The 16,458-nt window shown below is 63.7% G+C and overlaps 2 protein-coding genes across 12 annotated transcripts in view; one reads left to right on the top strand and one right to left on the bottom strand.

Moving 5' to 3' along the window:
* The first annotated feature begins 2,901 nt into the window (after window positions 1-2,901).
* On the top strand, window positions 2,902-5,040 carry FAM246C (family with sequence similarity 246 member C). The gene is given in 2 exon segments (XM_049697689.1): window positions 2,902-3,285; window positions 3,287-5,040. Coding segments are annotated over 2 exon segments (660 nt in total). The 3' UTR covers window positions 3,563-5,040.
* Window positions 5,041-8,813: 3,773 nt separating this feature from the next.
* The window catches only part of DGCR2 (DiGeorge syndrome critical region gene 2), a 69,439-nt gene continuing 61,794 nt past the window's right edge, over window positions 8,814-16,458 (bottom strand). For 6 of the 11 annotated variants that reach the window (XM_033439577.2, XM_033439578.2, XM_033439582.2 and 3 more), the window contains 3 exons: window positions 13,704-13,856; window positions 12,756-12,992; window positions 8,814-11,503 (listed from right to left, as the gene is read on the bottom strand). In XM_033439577.2, the coding sequence (XP_033295468.1) occupies window positions 11,247-11,503; window positions 12,756-12,992; window positions 13,704-13,856 (647 nt within the window). In that variant the 3' untranslated portion in view covers window positions 8,814-11,246. Of the gene's footprint in view, window positions 11,504-12,755; window positions 12,993-13,703; window positions 13,875-16,458 lie in introns of all 11 variants that reach the window. The other 5 variants (XM_033439574.2, XM_033439581.2, XM_033439575.2 and 2 more) reach the window with 1 other exon arrangement.

Raw genomic sequence — 16,458 nt, 5'->3', positions numbered from 1 at the left:
AGATCCCGCCGGCTTCAGGACTGCTACCTGCCTCGCCATATCCCCCGCTTTGCCAAGAACCTGGTGGGGCTTCAACTGCAGAAGACAAAGACCTCTGTGCCCTCAGCACCCACACCCCCTCTACCTCATGCGGTTGGGGACCTGGGGACCTGCATTACCAGATGCTCCCCTGAGGACTGTGAGGCTGCAGTCACATGGCTGCTCCCTACCCACCCCCCAAGGCCACCAGAGCTCCTCCAACATGCAATGCCGTCTTGGCTTCCGACTGCCCTCGGGCTCTGGGAAAGAAAACCTCCCGCCTAGGTGACTGCCAGGGTTTAATTGCAACAGACTGCAAGGGTGACCACAGGGAAGTCACAGGGAGTGACCACCCCCTTCTCTGGGCAGAGGCTGAGCCCAGGGCGGTCTCTCCTCCCTGAGTTAATGAGCAGCTACTTGCCCACCCTGCCTGGTGGGAGGGCTGGCCTGAAGGCACAGAGCCCGGCTGGGGACAGCCCGGGGGGGGGTCGGTGGCTTCCCACAGAAACGGCTGGCCTGGCCCCTGGCACACAGAGAGGGATGGGATTGCGGAGGAGCTGGGCCTGTCAGCCCCCCCATACAGGGAGCCCCCTGGCAGGCTGGCTCCAGGGCTGTGAGGAGCTTCTGGGAGGACCTAGAAAGCAGGCCTGTGTGCAGCCCCCCACCCAGCAGCTCTGTCCCCTGAAGGGACAACAGCCATTTGGCTCTGACCAGCCAGCTCCGGCCAGGGCACTCCAACCTGGCTCCGCACCGCAGGCCTCACCTGCGCCCTGGCTTCACTGATGAACATGTGGCCAGGGTCACCACACCTTGCTTCCTGATCCTCACTGAATTTGACCTCTGGGGATCAGTCGTGCTGACCACCCCTGCCTGTTCGCCCCAACCAACACATCTGCAACTCCCCTCAGGACCCATGGGGTCCCCAGGGCCTCCCTCTCAGTCTGTCTCTGCTCCTATCACACCCCCTCCTTTGGCCTCTGTTTTCCCCAGGCCCAGGCTGCCTGGGCAGCCCACTCTAGGCCCTCCTGGCTCTCACATCCCTAACTGCTGGTCAGCAAATCTGGAGTCCCTCCCACATCTGCTCCCACCCTCTCGGCCTCCCTGCCGTCCCCTCCTGGGGACCTGAGGGCCTCCTGCGTTTCACAGGTAAGGCTCAGAGAGGGCAGAGCCCTCGGGTCACACAGCCGGGCTCCAGCAGGCCTGGAGAGGAATGCAGGGCTCTTGTGTCAGTCGTACTTTAACTATGGAGGGGAGGGTGGTGGCAGGTATGGTTAACAAGGCTCTAGGGAGCAGCAGAGCCACAGGCTGGAGGTCCTGAGGAGCCAGGTGACTCAGCAGGAATGGAGGGTCAGAGGGGTTGACAGAGCACCAAATTCTCCCATCTCCCTGCACCTTCCAGAGCAACAGGCTCCAATGAATGAATGAACCGAGGGGATCCAGGCCTTTTCACAGTGGCCTGGGGCCAAGGCTGCCCAAGAACAGGGTCGACGGCACGCCTAATCTCACACACACACGCACACATGGGCACAGAGCTGCAGAGAGGGTAGGCCCCGGTGGGCCCTGGGGACACAGGCTCCAGTGGCTGTCTTGCCATCTCCCCTCCCAGCCCAGCCTGGATCCACACCAGGCCCTCCCTACCCACAATTTGCTGGGGAGGCCCCAGGGCACCCAGAGTCCTAACTAGCCCCTCGGGTGCCGTGAGCACAACATGTTGGCAGGGGATACTGCCTTCCAGAGAGGCCCACAGCACACTGCCCACGGCTCTGTGATGGGCACGGGCGGCAGTGCGTGTGGCAAGGCACCAGGGTGAGAATGAATGGGGTGCAGTGGTAAGGTGGGAGGGACAGGAAAGCCAGCAGGGATGGCCGTGAGGGCCTTGAATGCCAGGCAAAGGAGGTGCACAGCTGGCCAGGGGTGGGGTGGCCCCACCCGGGACTCTCAGCCCCAGATTCATTCACCCAAGGACTTCATCCAACATCCAACCCGCTCAGCACCACTGGGCCCGTACTCGGGATCCTACTGTGGATGGAGGTGGACAGAGAACAGAGCCATTTAATCATGATTGCGAGGGTGCTGTGGGGGAGGGGCCTGAGTTCCCTGGTAGGGGGTGAGATGGTCAAGGAAGGCTGCCCCGGAGAAGTGGGATGAGTGGGAGCAGCCAGTCGAGGGGGGAGCAGGGGGCACATTCCAGGCCAGACAAACAGCCTAGGCAAAGGCTTAGGGGGTGAAGACGGTCACTGGGTTAGAGGAGGAAGAGGACAGGGCCAGTGCACAGACAGCAGTGAGGGATGGGCTGGACCTCCAGCAGCCTCCTGAAGGCAGGGGTCCAGCAGAGAGCAATGGGGATCTTGAATTCAGGGGCAGAAGTGCATGTTGTGTGTGGGCTGTAGGGGAGCAGTGCAGAGATAGCAGCCTGGACTGTGGTATGGGAGGAGGTGGCCCCAGCCAGTGAGGAGAGCTTCAGGCAGTGACCACACCTGCCGTCCCCTGACTGTGATGGGGACTGTGGCTTTGAGCAGAGTATGTGAGCTCGGTTCCCCACTTGGGGTTGAGCGCTTCCACGTCCCCATCACCTCTGCCTAGAAGCCTGTTCAAGCCCCTTGTTGGGACCCACTGACAGCGCAGCACCACGGGCAAGTCCTGCACACTCAAGCCTTTGGCGTCGTTCCCCCGGTTCCTCGGGGCCCCATTCGCCCAGGTTTCAGCCCTGCGGGGGTTCCGCGGGCCCCTGGCCAGATTCCCCGAGGCTTTGGTCGTTCCCACAGCCGTCCCGGAGGCCCTCTCCACGAAGCGTCTCCCGGGCCCCATTGATCGCTAGGCTATGGGCTGGGGCTCCGGCCCGGCCGGGCTCTGGAGGCGGCGGTGGAGGCAGCGGCGGCGCGGATGGCGGCAGAGCCCCGGCGCCCGTGGGCCCAGGCGCGCAGCGCGTACGGTGCCAGCGAGGCGCTGCGGCGCGCGGTGGGCCGCCAGCCGGACCCCGGGCCGCAGCCCCACAGGCCGAGCCCCAACGAAGCCCGCGCCCCAGGCCGCCTGGCGCGCCTGCGGTGCCAGTTCCGGGCTGAGGTGGCGGCGCGGGCCAACGCGCCCCGACTGCCACGGCTGGTGGACCGCGCGGGGGCCACGGAGCCCGAGAAGGCGCGCAGCAGCGGCTCCGTGTGCTCCGGGTGCGGGGAGCCGCGCGGCGGGGCCACCTACCCGGCGGGCGTCCTGGAGGTGAGCGAGCGGCAGCTGCAGGAGGGCCTGGCAGCCGTGCGCGCCGAGTTGGGCGGGCGCGGGGCTTGAGGCGCTGCGCGCGGAGCTCCGGGCCGAGCTGGACGCCCTGCGCGCGCTGCTGCCGCCTCCGCCGCCCGCCCCCCGCGAGCCCCGCGGCCTCCGCGGCCTGGCCCTGCTGCGGGCGCTGGGCACCGTGAACGCGCTGGCCACGAGCGCGAGACCCACCGACAACGCCTCGGACAGCCCGGCCCACGGCGGCGCTAGCCGGGCCCCGGCCCGGAAGAACCTCAAGAAGACGCCGCCGGGGACCCCACAGGGCAGCGGGGATTAAGCACAGGGGGAGGGAGCCCGGGGCGAGGACCTGGCGCGCCGCCGCCGGCCGCGGGGCTTTGCTACCTGGGACCGGCCAGGTGGCTCCTGGAGCGGGGCTTGGAGCGAGAAGGGTCCTCCGACGCCGCTGGCTAGCGCTCTGGTATCGGAAGGGGCTGGGAAGAACGGCTGGCTCCGCGCAGCTGGAGCCGGAGTCCCGGCGGGGTAAGGCTCGGGCCAGGGGTATGTCCCCTTCCGGCAGTGAGCGCAGCGGGAGAGCCCAAGGTCTCCTCTGTCTGGGGGAGGTGGTTGCAAGTGTATTTTCTTGAAGGGTCTCAAGGGAGGAGGTCGGACCTTCATGCACTGGGGTGGAGAGTGTGACCCACACACCAAGTGACAGACACCGGGGACACGTGGGCTGCTGGGACACTGTCACCTGGACACAGGTTCACTCAGGACAGTGTCACTTGGATGTAAGAGCACATTCTACCGTGGGCCCTGGACAGCAGCCTAACTCTAGCCAGCTTCACTCCCCTGACAGTCGGGCCCACCCTCTACTGGACAGCGTTGCCTGGACAGAGCGCATCTGGTCAGTGCCCCCTGGACTCTCAGCTTTGCTTTGACAGTGACACGAAAGCCACTTACCTTAAGTAGCGTCACGGCAGGCAGTCACCCGACAGCAGTGTCTCTCCAGTGTCAACCTACATCAGACTCCACAGCCCATCTTCCCAGAGTGTCGCCTGGGTCGGGTCTCACCTGTTACAGACAGCCCTTCACTCACTGTCCCTGTCACCAGGACCCACCACTCTGTGCTGCAGAGCTGGGATCCAGCAGCTTCTCACCTCCTGGCCTCTGGGAAATGGCAGCTGGAGGCATCACTAAACCACACAGTGTCTGGGGTGGTCAGCCAGCTCGTTTGTAAAATAAAATAGTAATTTTAGGCTTTAGCAGGTGGAGTTTCTCCTTCTATCTCATCGGGGGATTCAGGCATAACGTGTAGGATGGGAGTGGGGGTGCCTTCTCCCCGAGAGGGATCTGGGGAGGTCTGGGGTTCTGGATGGGGTCTGGGACTGGCTGTGGTGGAGTCGGGAAGGGTGGCACAGGAGGCCTCCGTAGGAGCTGCGGTGCGCCCAGGCCGCCCCCCCTCCTCCCAGCCATAGGAGGCCAAGGTCACTCTGTGAGTCGTTTATTGCAGGAAGGTGGCCGTGTCTACATCCTAGGGCCCCTGCCAGAGCCACAGGCTGAGCCCCAGGCCCAGGAGAGCCCCGTGCCTCGGGCCGGGGTGGGGGCTGCCGCGCGGACCGAGGCGCTGGGGGAAGCTACAACCCTGCGTACACAGAGAGGCTGCTGCGGCCGGAAGTTCTCCGTGAGAGGTGCGGGGCGGGAGCCGGGGGGCCTGGCCTGGGCCACGATGCGGAACTGGGCCACCTGAGGGTGTGGGGCGGAGGCGGTCAAGGCGCGGCGCACGGGAGGGCGGGGCGGCTGGGGGGGTGGCGCGGGCTGTACCTGCGCGCGCCCGATGGGGACCGTGTCCTCGAAGACCGTCCAGAGCTCCACGGGCTCGCAGCACCGCGTGGTCAGCGACCCCGCGTAGCGGTAGAAGCGCGAGAGGCCAGAGGCGCCCAGCAGCAGCGAGGCCAGCGGGAAGGCGGACGCCAGGTTCACGGAGGCCCCTGGGAGAGAGACGGCGGCGGGTTGGAACCAATTTCCCGGTGTCCTGCCGCCCCGCCCCCGCCGCGGGGAACCGCGTCCCTCACCGCGCGCAGACACGTTCTTCAGGCCCGACAGACAACCGAGCGTTGTCAGAGTCCTGATCCTCGGAAGGGGGCTCCAAGTGAGAGGGGCTCGAGCGAGGGTCTTAAAAGGGGGGAACACTGAGGGGGGTGTAGGGGAGACTAAGTGGGAAGAGAGGTGAAGGGGGTTTGCTGGGGGGAGGGCCACCCCCACTGACCCTGCAGGTCCACGACTTCTCACTGGCCAAACCCCCTCACAGAACCCGTTCATCCTATAAAGCCTCTAGGGGCCCCAATGCCCACCCAAGATTACACAGGCCACCTGTCCCCTCTACAGACCCTCATGGACCCCCTTTCTTGAAAGCAGGCTGTCACATAGCAGCCCCCCTCCCTGCAGGAGGCACACGGCCCCTCCCTCACCGTCAAGAGCATGGCCAGCACTGCCAGACCATCAGGGTGACCTCGGGCTTCCCCTATGCTCTGGTACCGGGTGTTCATATGGACCACGTGCATCTGGGGAGACACAGACTATGGGAGGTACCCAGCTACTCCCACCAGGCTGCCCTGGCCTCCATGGGGCACTCCCACCACCCCTCCCCATGACCAGGCCCACCTCCATGGGGCGGTGCTGCCCGTCCAGGCTGTGCTCTGAGCCTGCTCGCCCGGGGACCCCGCCAGTGGAACTGCAGCTGCAGGGCATGCTAGGCTGGTGGTGGCAGCCTGGCGCCCTGCATCTCCAGCAGGCTCTGCGGGCCAGTGTCCGTGCGGAGCACTGAGGGGGAAGGAACAAATGACACCCTCTCTTCCCCCCCTCAGCTGCCCTCGTGCCATTAGGGCACAAGGTGCGAGCAAAGGTACCCCCTCAGGCCAGTCTGCGCCCTGGCTGGGCCTCTTTGGAACTATGACACCCTGGGTGTCCAGGCCCCTCTGCTGGCCGGCCAAGTGGGGCTCCACAGACTGCAGTGGAAACCCCTGACCCTGCACGGAGGGGAGAAGGCAGCCTCCCGTGGCGGGGGTCCTGATCCACCTCAGCTATGGGATTGTTGGGGGTTGACTCCAGGAGTTCTGACCTCTGGGTACGCCCTGACTTCTGGTCCTCAGCGACAATGGCTGATTGCTACTGGTAGGGGGTTCCTGGCACCTCTATGTGGGGGTTCCAGACCTCCATTGGGGGATGTCTTGACCACTGTGTGTGGAGCTTCCTGTGCCATTTATGGAGATTTTGATTTCTGTGGGGGTGTTCCCATCCTTATGTAGAAGCTCTTAATCCATCTGTAGGGGTTCCTGACCCTTGTGGGGGGGTCCTTGGTCTCTGTAGGGTGTCTCATCTCCTGTGTGGGGATCCTGATCCTTGTGCAGGGGGTTGCTGTCCCTGTCTGTGGGAGGGGGAGCCTGACCCAGGGTGCTGACCTGTATGACCATGATTCTCCAGTGTCCACGGGCCTGGAGGTGCTGAGTCATAGCCTTGGAAGATTAAGGGTCCAAGGGTGGGGTCCCGCTGGACCCAGTGAAGGTCGATGTTTATGGGGGACTGGCCTGGGCCCCCACAGGTTGGGGCCATCTCCTTCCAGTGGGTGGGGCCTGGGGGAACAGGTCTAGGTCTCTTGGGGGGCTGAGACATGGGGGTGCACAAAGGTGGCCCTCCCCCCCCACACACACCCAGGGAAAAGCACCCACCTGACAGGTCACAACTGCCACCCCCCCAAACCTGGCCTGGACATAGTGTTTGCAACACCATCACAGGTACAGCCCCTGCAGGCAGCTGCTCCACAGGGAAGGGGCCTGGGAAAGTCTCCTGGCACCCAGCCACATGCCAACTTTGGGGACCTCCACGACCTGCTCACATGTGGGCTGGCCACATGGCACACTTATGGGTCCCGCTTGATGTGAGCAGCTTGGCACACACAGGACTGGAGAGCACAGCAGCCACAGATCCGGACACACACAGAAGGGGACAGTCATATACACACTGCGGGCTCCCAATCGCTGCGACCCAGGACTACAGACAGAAAACCCGCAGAGACCACAGAAGTGCAGTGGACACAGGACACAGACCAATGCCACACAGCCTCACACAACACTCTGTCCTCACCACAATTTGGGTCCTGGGAGTCGTAGCACCAGGCACCTGCAGACGGTGGGAGGGGACTGGGCTGATGCAGGCCATCTGGGCCCTGAGCACCATCCCAGCCGGGGTCCAAGGGTGGGAGCACAGGGCTTTGGCCAGTGGATGCCAGGCAGACCCTATTCTCCTGTCGCCCCAATTCCAACCTCTCCTCCCCAAAAGTCGCACCCCCCCCAACTAGGGGCAGGGCCTAAAGCGGAGAAGAGGGAGCGTCCGGGGAGGGTAAGGCAGAGCAGAAAGGCAGGGTCCTGTGTTCACCCTCCGAGTCGGCGCGCACCACCAGCAGCACGTCGAGGAAGGCGAGCACCAAGCCCAGGGACCGCATGGTGCAGCAGTAAGTGGCGGAGGACGCGGGCCGAGGAAACCAGCGAGGGCGGCGAATTTACCAGCGGGGTGAGTTAGGGGCGTGGCTGAGTCCTGGGGGCTCCAGGCGCGGGGAGGGTCGGAGGGGCGGCGCCTCCAGTGGGGAGACAGCTGGAGCTCGCCAGGCACTCGCTCTGATCTCGGGGCAGGGACGGCTGCCAGCAACAAACGCCGGCGTCGAGACAAGCTGCACGCTTTCACGGACCCCCCCACACCCCAACTATTCCTGGGTGGGGGGATGCTATTATTATGCCCATTTACAGACGAGGAAATGGAGTCTGGAGACCAGAAGTGACATGGCAAGGCCACCAGAAAGGACGAAGTTCGAGGGAAATGGCACCTTGGATTCCAGTGCCTTGACTTGGGGGCCTGGGGTGGGGAGGACGACCCAAGACCACAGCCTCTCTCCTACCAGCGCACCCCTGCGGACCAAAGGGTCTGGGAAGCCACTGCTTCCTCCGCTCCGCCCCGCCCCGGTGGGACCCCGGCTTCCGCAGCAGTTTCGGAGGTCCCGGCGCCCAGCGGACCCCAGGCTGTGGCCCGAGCCCCAGTCGCTCTCTTGGAAAGCGGGGTTCCGATTTCCCCGCCCCGCGAGTGGCCAGGAGAGACGACGACGCACCGGAATGCGCTCGGCGGGCGCGCCTTCCCAAGCGCGAGGGCCGCGCCCCAACCTCCCACCCCCGACCAAGGCGCTGTCCGCGGTGCTGCCCGGACCGCCCGCCGCCCCGCAGGCGTTCAGGCCCGAGGGCCGCCTCCCCAAGGCCCCAGGGGCCGCACCAGTGCCTTTCCTAAACCAACCCCTTGCCCGCCCAGCACGAGGACCCACCCGAGGCTGAGTCCCCTGAGCGCCCTCTTTCCTCACATCAGGAACTGAGAAATTATTGAAAAGACCACAGAGAACGGAAGAGATAGGTGTCTCAGAACGCCACGCCTGCCCTGGCTTCCAGAGGTGGCCCAACTCCTCCACACAGCCACCTCTGCACCTGTCCCTCGGCCCCAACTTGGCTGGAGCCTCCTGCTCCAGCTGGGGCCGCACCGAGAACGGACCACACTTCTTCCAGAACACAAATTTATTTGGCATTCGGATGAAACGGTTCTCACAGCATCTTAAGAATTAGTGCCAGCCCAACCAAAATAAACCCAAACTAAAAACCCTTAGTGAAAGGAAAACATAAACAGGCCTTGAGACAACGGCCTATAGACACCCACCCCCACCAAGCAGGTCAGCAGCTCTCACAGGAGCACAAGACTCTCAGCCAGGGCTGGTTGGGATTCGTCTGACCACGGAGCACAACCAGATCTCATGACGGTTGGCCTAGGCAGAAGGCCGACCCAACCTCTCCCCTTACTCCCCCACCCCCATCCCCAGTGGAGCTCAGCCCCTGGGGCACTAGCTCCTGGGGACACTGCCGGCAGCAGGCAAGGCCTGAAACAGTGCTGCACGTGGGCTGAGCAACCCCGGAGCCCTGGCCTGTCCAGAAGCAGGCCCCCATCTGTGGCCCCCACAGCCTGCTCCGGGCCACCCCCTTAGTGACTCCCACATGCCCAACTGGCCCAGCAGTCCTTCAGTCCCCAATCCCACACATCTAGTGCCAGACGCCCTGCCCTGTACACACGGGTCTGAGGCCTGGGCCAGAGACATGGGGGTTGGGAGGGACCCTGAGCTGTTGGGGGCAGGATCCTCTGGGGCTCCACGGGGGAGCCCACTCCAAAGCAGGAGTGCTCAGGACCCTCACCTAGCACCAAGGCCTGTGACAGCTGCTCAGTGCCCAGAACACAGTGGAGGCAGGACACACGTTCTGCTTTGTCTTCAGCAGCCAGTGCAGCCACTCTCCAGTCCCAGTCCTTGGCAGGGGGAGTGCAGTCCTGCTCAGCACGCAGCCTGCCCGCGTGGGGCTGCCTGCAGCACTCTGGCTCCTGTGGGCCAAACCCCGGTCTGTGGGCAACTTGAGAAGCTCATGCTGCCCCGGGAAGAACAAAACGGTCCCCAACGGGAGACTGTGAGAACGTGTCCAGAAATGGACTGTGCCAGCGAGGCCTGTCACCACAGAGCACCCACTTCAAGTCATCCCCCGCTCACTGCTGGTCTAGGAGGGCACGAGGGGCCAGGGAAGGGCTCCCTGCTCTCAGCTGAGGGCCACGCCTTGGGGCCGCCCAGCACGCCATGGCTGGCCCTGGAAAGGGGGGCCCCAGGCCTGAGTCCCCGTGTACCGCCACCACCTGCAAACACTTAGACACATACACACACATACGCACACAGATACACATGCACACAACAAAGAAAAGATCCAGACATTCAACGTAGAAAAGATATGAATGTGCTAAAAATCGCACAAAACCCGCTTAACCTCCAAACCTCAGAAATGCTAAAAACCCCATGTCAGGAGACAAGACCACTGCCCAGAAACAGGCAACAGTGACCCTCAGTCAAAGGCCCCCCAGGGTAAGACACCCAGCACCTTGCTGCTGGGGACAGGAAGGTGGCATGCGGCCACTGGGCACGTGACTCCAGTGGTGGCGGTGGTGGGCAGGAAGTGGACTTCTGGGAGATGGACAGCCCAGGATGTGAATTTCAGCCATCCCTCCCCCCAAAGACACAACCCTTATGGCACAAACAAGGTGGGGTGGGGGCAGGCCAGGTCCAGGGGCAAATTCAGCAGGAGTGGGGGCTCCAGAGGGCAGCAGCCAGGAGCCAGCCCCAGTGGAGGATCCAGGGCCAGGACACTCATGCGTGACTAAAGGCCCCAGCCCGACCCCAGAGCTGCCCAGGGCGGGCCACGCATTGTGTTGCCGGGGGGAGAATGGTTGGGGTGGGGCCCAGGCCTCCTGGTGTGCAACTGAGCTTCACGGAGCCCAGCTGGAAAGACAGTACAGAGTCCAGCCTCCTTCCCAGCTGACCTCCTCAGGGCCTTGGGCACCTCGGGCACCAGGCCAGCCCCCAGCCCCCACAGCTGGATGTTCACAACTGGACCTGGGGGACCACCCCCAGAGCAGCCCTTGCGGCAACCTCCAAGGCCATCTGCCCCGACTGCACTGACAGTCCTCAGACACCCGCCACCCGGGCGCGCCTTCTCGAGCAGCGGCTAGCTAGGCGTGCGCGGCAGCCCGGGCTCCTCTGGAGGGCGCGTGGCAGCAAGCAAGTCCATCAGAGCTGGAGTGTCCAGCCCCACTAGAGCGTATGGCGCCTCCTTTGTTCCCTGCTCCTGACACGTGTGGTCTCACCAACTCTGTCATCCTTCTGCCGTTTAAAAAGAAAAAGACAGTGACCCAAAGCTACGCGTGTGTTTGAAGCCCCCAAAGACCCTCGGGCAGGTGCTGGCGCCCTGGGGGCTGGCGTGGTGTCTGTGTGCCCGCCGTCAGGGGTGTGGCTGTGCAGCTGGGTCCAGGCTCACTCAGGGGCCCCTCAAGTCTCCCAAGGGGATCAGCGTTTTTCTCGACGGCAAACAGGTGCTCCCTGCCCATTTGGGCCGCGAGCCCGCCGTCCTCTACACCACAGTATTGAGGGAACTTCGGCTGTGGCGGCCGCCCCCCGGAAGCGCCTCTGTGGCCAGGGCACTGCCACTCTGGGCGGGGTCAGGGGGCACGAGGAGGACACTGCTGCTGTCGGCTGAGTCTTCCAGTTCGGCCAGAGAGGCCCTGGGGGTGGGCAGGGGCTGCTCCAGGCGCCGGGGCGCTGCACCCTCACCACCACCATCCCCTGTGGTCAGTTGGGCGGCCTCTGCTGGCTCAAAGGCGTCATCATCTGCGGGAGGAGATGGAGGTCAGCAGGGTATGCTCTTCCTGCTTGCCTGCTCCCACCAACACTGCCGGGCAGGCGAAAGCCTGCCCCACGGGGCTCCACCGTGCTCACCCCCCACCTTCACCATGCAAGTGGGCTGTGTGGGGCTGGAGCAGGGGTACAGCCGTGAGCAAAGCATGATGTGTGCGTAGGGGACACGCTTTGACTGAGTCAGCAGATCAAAGGGAGGGGAGGGGGAAACCCTCTCAGACTCTGGGGGTCCAGGCAGGGCTCACATGCATTAGACATGGGCTGGAACACGGGGGCAAGTGCAGGAGATGGACCAGAGCAGGCAGCCCGGCCAATTGTCTGGGGGTCTGCAGAACACCCTGGTCTGAGGGAGACCTGGTGGCAGCCCCTCCTTATTCCTGCAGGTGCTCTCTGAAAGCTCGGGGCTCAGGGACCCAGCACTGCTGCTCCCCTGGCCGACACCCCCAGCCCAGCAGTCCTGCCATCCTGCCCCGGGGAGCATTTGCTCCCCTGCAGCCTGGTCTACGGAGGCATCTGGAACTCGCACTCCCAGAAGCATCCCTCGTCCTACCCACCCTGGCCCCCTGGACAGCATATTGTGACAATCAGTGTCCCAAGGACAGAGGTCAAATCCAAGGCTTTCCTGCCGGTGCAGACCACAAAGGACGGGACTAACTGACGGGAACAGACCAAGAACACAGCAGTGCCAGCCTTGCAAAGCCCAGCCTGCTGTGTTACGTGTGCATGTGTGTGTAACACACAGGGAATCAGGATGGGACACCTGCGTGCACACCAGGGACAGGGACAGGTCAGGCCATGGGCAGGACACCTGCTGTTCTTTCTGCTTCACCTGTGAGGAATGATTTTCCATAGTATCAGATGAACAACAGACTCAAGTGGCCGCTGGACAGGAGGGCATGCCGAGGGGGTGTCTCCTCAGCTCACCACACGTGCACCATGCCAGACAGCCCAGCGTCCGGGCACCCCACTCCCCACAGGGCCCTGCTGAGGGGGCCCCGAGGGGTGCTCACTAACAGGAGTTCCCGGGAGGGAGGCAGGGGCAGGGAGACCACTGCCAGTGGCCACCTGCGACCCTGGGAAGAGTGTGCCCACCCCAGACGGTGGGACCATCTTAAAGGGAAAACCAAAGCAAAAGCAGAAGGCCGGGCAGAAGTTGGGGGGCCACAGGGCCTTGGCCCGCATGCCAACTGGTTGTGACCCATGGCTCCCTTGCCCTGGGGGTCACCTGCAGGGTCGTAGAACATGCTGTCCGGGTTGATGGAGGCCTCGTAGGGTGGCGGCGGGTCATCGGGTTGGTCGATGTCCGGGTACTTGTACGCGGTGTAGGGAGGCGGAGGGTCATGGAAATGGAAAGTACCGCCTTCCCCATCGTCGGAGAGGTGCAGCGGTGTGAGGCCTGTGCCGAACCCATCTGGGCCATAATCAAAGCCAGGGATCCTTCGGCCGAGGTTGAAGTGGTGCACTGGGCAGTTGGAGAGAGAAACAAGCCCGGAGCCATCACTCCTGGGCTGGACCTGCCACGTCCAGGCCCAGGGCACCCCGCACTCCGACAGTCACACGCCTGTGCCCGGCTGCTACCTGCCATCCACACTGGGAGCCCCACCCACCCACCCACCAGCTCCGGCCCGCAGAACCCGGGCTCTCAGCGCATCTGGGCGTGACCCGCGACGGCCTCGGCGTGCTGCCCACCCTGCAGCTCCATCTCCAGGAGGGCTCACCGTGATGCGGGGCCTTCAGACCTGACACGTGTGCCCTCGGAGGCCCTGGGGCCCTAACACAGCAGCTGTGGTCCCCCGTCACCATGATCCTCAGCCCCCCTCCCCACAGGGACTGGGAAGCCTCCTGGCTTGCTCACTGAGACAAGGGGGAATCTCAGAAACTCTACGCAGGCACAAGCTGTGGCAGAGAACGTGGGCTGAGGAGGGTGGACCATGCTCCCTAAGCTGCCACCAGCCACGGGTGTCCAACGTCTTTAGCGGGCAGGCTGCCCCGGCAGGTGCCCACACACCCTGGGAGGCCAGGGCTGGCGCCCCTCCCACCACACTCGTGTGGCTCAGCCTGGGAGTGGGAGCAGGAGCAGGCAGGGCACAGCTGCCGGGCAGCCCTGTCTTCCTCCTCCCTGCCCTGGGACCGCCACCGAGCCACTGTGTGGGAGGCAGGGCTGGGCACTCACGGTTTGCTCCAATCAGGGACTCAATGCGCTCCCGGCGCCTCTGGCGCAGCCGATGGACCATGAAGAGCAGCAGTGACAGGATGAGGAAGGAGGACACACAGCTCACAATCAGACGCATCCCACTGGCCATGGAGTCCAGCAGGCTGCTGCCGTCTGTGCGGACGGGGAGAGCTGCTCTCAGGAGGGGGGTTGGCCCCCCAGGCAGTGTACCTCCTGACCCCTCCTAGTGCCAGGCCCCGCACACAGCCACTGGGATGCCGCAGCCCGGCCTCAGCCCCTCCTGAAGGCTCTGTCGCTACCCCATTCCCCACCCGCCCCCATTGCTGGGGTTGAGCCCCGGAAGCCACTCGGGGCTGGACGGGGTGCTGAGCAGGACTGTGCATCCGGCCGCAGCACCCAGGTCCTCCCTGATGCAGGGGAGCTGAGGTCAGCAGGGCTGTGTCAGTGGCCTGAGTTCAGAGCTTGGCTTCAGTCCTACGGGGGGCCCAGAGCTCTCTGCCCCTCCCCTGCACCCAGCAGTGCTCACATGTGGAGGCTGGGGTCACCTGGACCCCACAGGTGATCCGGAGAGGATGCAGGTGCAGCTTCCCCTGGACCCCAGAGTCCCTGTTTACAGCCCCTGTCTACCCTCAGCCCTGTCAGTGTCTGTTCTGATTCTTTTTTTTTACCTTTTTATTTTATATTGGAGTACAGTTGATTAACAATGTTGTGTTAGTTTCAGGTGTACAGCACAGTGATTCAGTTAAACATACACGCATTGGCTATTCTGATTCCTGACCTCCCCACGCCCACCCTCCTGCCCACCCTCTCTGTGGGTGGGGAGCCTGGGGGCCACTGCCAGGGACTCAACTGCACACTCACGGTCTCGTAGGATGGAGAGGGGTCACCCAGGGAGAAAGTGTTCACACGGGAACCCCGCCGCCAACTCACGCTCCTCTCCCCATCGGGTCATAGCACCCGCCCGAGTAAGGCTGGGCAGGGCCTGCTCTGGGCCAGCTCCGTGGTGGAGGCCCAGGGTCCCGCAGCAGCTTCCTTGGGGTGCCAGAGTCCGGCCTGCACCCAGATGTCTTGGGGCAGAAGCGGTGGGGGCCTAGGGCCTGGGCAGCAGCTCCGTGGTGAGCACCAACCCCGCCCCACCAGCCAAGCGTCCCAAAGTCCTCTGCTTGTGGAGGCTGCAGCTGCAGGGCGCTCTGCTAAGGGCCCTGTGCCTCTGACCACACGTGTCCAGGGGCCTCACCAGGGTGACTCTGCACCCCCGGGGACACTGGCAGCTTCTGGTGATACCTTTGGCGGTCCCCAACAGCAGGCGGGGGAGGCACTTCTGGCACCTGGTGGGCAGAGGCCGGGGATGCAACTCAACATCCCACTGGCCACTAGCTCAGGGTCTGACCTGACCTGCCCGGCACACACCAGGCTTGTTGGGCGCTGCTAGGAGAGGTGCTGGTGCAAGGCAGAGAGGGAGAGAACGGTGTCAGGCATTCCCAGGGCTCTCGCCTGCATGAGGTTGCCACTTCCGCCGAGTCACAGAATCGGAACCAGGGGGATCTGGGAACACCTGCCTCCAGACGCAGCATGGAGGCCAGGGAGCTTCACTGGGCAGGAGTGACCTGAGCCATGGGAGCCTCCATGTCCACTCCCACTTCTGCAACAGCCACATGGGCAAGTCCCCAACTGCCAGCCCTGAGGAGACACTTCACAGCCAACACAGGTGCCAACTGGATGGCCAGGCTCATACTGGCCCTCCTCCCATGGGGCCAGAAAGCTTCCCCCAAAGCTGCATTTACTGCTGACAACACTGGAGTAAGTGTGTGAAAGGAAACATCCTCTCATTAATTAGCTGCTGTTCTGATGCCGGTCTCAAGGGAACATTTCATCCCCGTCCGGGAGGAGGTCTGTCAGCCCACGGGGCTGCTGTTAATTGGCAGCCAGCTCAGAGACCCCAGGGTCGGGGGGTAACTAAAGCAGCGGGCCTCTGCAATGACTAATTCCTGCTCAGTCCTAAAATAAGCCCAAGGACATGGCCAAGGTCCCTGACCGTCATCCACAGTACTCACCAGGAAGAGGTACCAGCAGTCAGACATGAAGAAAAGAGTACTGTCCCAGGGGGCAGAGGCCAGCCAGGGGCCCCCGGGGGCCCTCAACATGTCAGGTCCCTCCATGGGGTCCGGACAGTGCCAGGCGGGGCTGCCTGCTGTGGTCCAGGCTGCAGGTCCCTGGCCAGCCCTGGGCCCCGACAGAAGACACATAATGCTGCAGCAGACACTGCTGAATGGAAGGGGCCCCGGAGGCCGCTGGCCTGACCGTTGGTCTGATGCCTAAGCCTGCCCAGGCCTCCCCAGGCCACCACGAGGAGCTTGGCGCCCCACTGGGCTCGGTGCCAACGACAGCATCCAGTCTCTGTGGAGGAAGCAGGTGGAGCCGAAGCTCAGCAGGAATCGGAGGCGGGTGCCTGGTCCCTGATGCAGGCTCTGCTACCGGCTGGTGCACGGCCAGCACCTCACACCTCTCGGCCCCAAGCCCGGGCACCAGCGCAGGACGGAAGGAGAGGCCGTTGCTCAGCGTCGATTTGTTTCCTGAATGAGCTGAATGACCGCTGAACATCTTTTCAGGTGCTTGGCTGACTTCGTGCATCTGCTCTGGTCAAGTGTCATTTTAGAGCCTCTGCCCATTTTTTAACAGGGTGGTTTGTTCTCTTATTATTGAGTTTTGAGAGTTCTTTATATACTCTGAATACAAGACCTTTGTCCGATCTGTG

Source organism: Orcinus orca, chromosome 15 (assembly GCF_937001465.1).
Source record: "Orcinus orca chromosome 15, mOrcOrc1.1, whole genome shotgun sequence".
Lineage (NCBI taxonomy): Eukaryota > Metazoa > Chordata > Mammalia > Artiodactyla > Delphinidae > Orcinus > Orcinus orca.
The sequence above is the reverse complement of the archived record's forward strand: the minus strand, read 5'-3'. Positions and strand labels throughout refer to the sequence as shown.